Source organism: Sphaeroforma arctica (assembly GCF_001186125.1).
Source record: "Sphaeroforma arctica JP610 unplaced genomic scaffold supercont1.4432, whole genome shotgun sequence".
Classification (NCBI taxonomy): Eukaryota; class Ichthyosporea; order Ichthyophonida; genus Sphaeroforma; species Sphaeroforma arctica.
The window spans coordinates 1-2,491 of NW_014036126.1; the positions used below are offsets into that span (position 1 = coordinate 1).

General features: G+C 42.7%; 1 protein-coding gene across 1 annotated transcript; it reads right to left on the bottom strand.

Moving 5' to 3' along the window:
- Positions 1-4: 4 nt before the first annotated feature.
- Positions 5-2,394, bottom strand: SARC_14303 (hypothetical protein; the record flags this gene model as incomplete). Its single annotated transcript, XM_014291564.1, has 4 exons — positions 2,087-2,394; positions 1,611-1,695; positions 564-791; positions 5-158 (listed from the first exon to the last, which is right to left on the bottom strand). Coding segments are annotated over exons 1-4 (686 nt in total), but the record flags the coding sequence as incomplete, so codon positions are not given.
- Between the last annotated feature and the right edge of the window lie 97 nt (positions 2,395-2,491).

Genomic DNA, 2,491 nt, shown 5'->3' on the forward strand with positions numbered 1-2,491 from the left:
ATATACCTGGCCTGTGGCTACTGTGTACTTATACAATGACATAGCATTGCACAGTGCCCCTCTGGCCTCCTGCACCAGAGTGGTGACCGCTGCGACAGTTCTGTCCTGTGACGCAAAACTTGCCACAACGGTCCCAAAATCACCACCCCGGGCCATTCCTTGATTTAATCAGATATTAGGACGACAAAGGTTGAAGGTAGTGTGAGATTAGAAAGTAAAAGTTGTAATAGAAATCATTTCAGTAAATACTAGAGAAAAAATTGTACATCTTATCACATAAATGGAAGTACTAGTATAAGAAGTAATGTACAAAACTTCTATAATATAGTGAATTATAAATATATTACAGGATAGGTATAAATGGAAGCATTGGTTGATGTATCAGCAGAGAATGAAGGAAGATCCGAAAAACAACAACTCAAAACTTCCAATGGCCGGTCAAGTGGACGGTGGAATTGTTGATCTACATACACAATCGTCGAATATGTCATGTGTTGCTTGTCAAAGACATCACACAACGTTAAAAATAGAAGCACATCAACACAAGCACCCACACGCCCTACCGATATTCGCAGCTCGCAAGGCGCCGCTATCATTGCCGCCATCACCACACATCCCCGTGATCACACCCACGCTCATGTATGCCTCCACACACTCCTTTTTCTCTCTGGGGGTCATCTCAGCAAACACACGAACGATGGACAGGACGCGTGCAAGCTCGCCGCGTGCTTTGAGCACGTCGAAGGCCTTTCCGGTGATAGCAAGTTCCACGCCCGTGTGCGCGCCCAAGCCTATATATGGTAGTGAGTGGTGCGGGGTGCAGGCTAAGCTATATATAGAATAGTAACCAAAGTCCAGCCTATAAATGGTTAGAGAATCACAGCACCCGCCGCTCTGGAAATTTCATTTAATAGGCCTCCTTAACAATCTGTTTTTGTGTTTGTGTTCGGATCCAAAACTTAAAGTTTATGTACCTGTTATAGTGAACAGTGTGAGACGATCACTATAAACCCTAAACCAATCTGGTAGTTTCGATGAACAGACCCTAATACTTCAAATTAATTTGTGACTCTGGATCCAAACTGATAATTTGGATAAAAAGACCCTAATATGTACAATATACATGGACTTTAACCTAGACCCTAATATTAACAACATATTTCTGGTTCTGGATCCCAACAGATAGTTTGGATGAATGGACCCTAATATTAATACTAGGCATAGACCCTAACCAAGACCCTAATACTTACAACTAATTTCTGGCTCTAGATCTGTACTGATAATTTGAATGAATAAACTTTAACTTAGACCCTAATGATGATAACTAATTTCTGGCTCATCCAAACTGATAATTTGGAAGAATAGACCCTAACTTAGACCCTAATACTTACAACTAATTTCTGGCTCTGTATTCAAACTAATCATTCGGATGAATAGACCCATATTGATACTAGATATTGACCCTAACTTGGACCCTAATATTAAAAACTAATTTCTGGCTCTGTATTCAAACTAATCATTCGGATGAATAGACACTAATATTGATACTAGGCACCTAATTATTTAAAACTAATTGCTGACTCTGGATCCAAAATACAGAAATCACATACCTCCTGAATTGGGCGGGGGGTCTGATATATTTGTGTCGTAGAAATCAATCCCAACCGGATCCTCCTCAACTGCGATGGTAGGTATCTGATTAACAGAAAGTTAGACGGCGTCAATTTTAATGGCCAGTTGGCAAAGTACAGAGCAGCGCAGTGCGTGCATAAGCCCATGTCAAAAGAGGAAAGTGTCACAAGGTGGATGTGGCAAACATCTATTGGACGTCACTGAACTAGTGGATCGGGTTACAGAAGTCTCGAGAATGCTGAAGCACCCGACCCTCATACCTACCTGAATAGACGGGATACTATCAACCCCAACCTACCAAATCAACCATTTCGGTACATATACCTACAGATATATCCGTGTACATACTCGGAAAAGGCGACAAAAATAGAACAGCTGGATATGTATAAAACTGTCAAATATGTACCACCGACTGACTTAATCGAACAACATACGACGCTTATGCAGCACTTACATCATCGCTCCTTCTTCCAGTTCCTTTGTCCGCCGCGCCCAAATCTATTTTCAGCGCACCCTCCCCATCCGTGTGGCTCGGAGCATCAAACGACACCATGTCAAACCCTGACTGTGTGGCGCCGTCTCCGTCCGCCTGCACCCGTTCTTCCGAATCTCGGACTAATTTTGCCCCAAATATATTCTCCATGGACACGTCGTCGTCGTCACTTCCCATCATTGCACTGGGGTGTTCCCCTATGCCTTGTCCTGTGCTTTGGGATTGGTCTGTCGAGTGCGGCTGCGATGGTGACGGTGGGCAGTAACCTGAAAGGGATATTGGTATACAATACAAGCAAGCCTTTGAGACTATACTATAAAAAAGTTTGAAAGCCCGTAAAATTTCGCATGTAAAGAATGCAAGTAT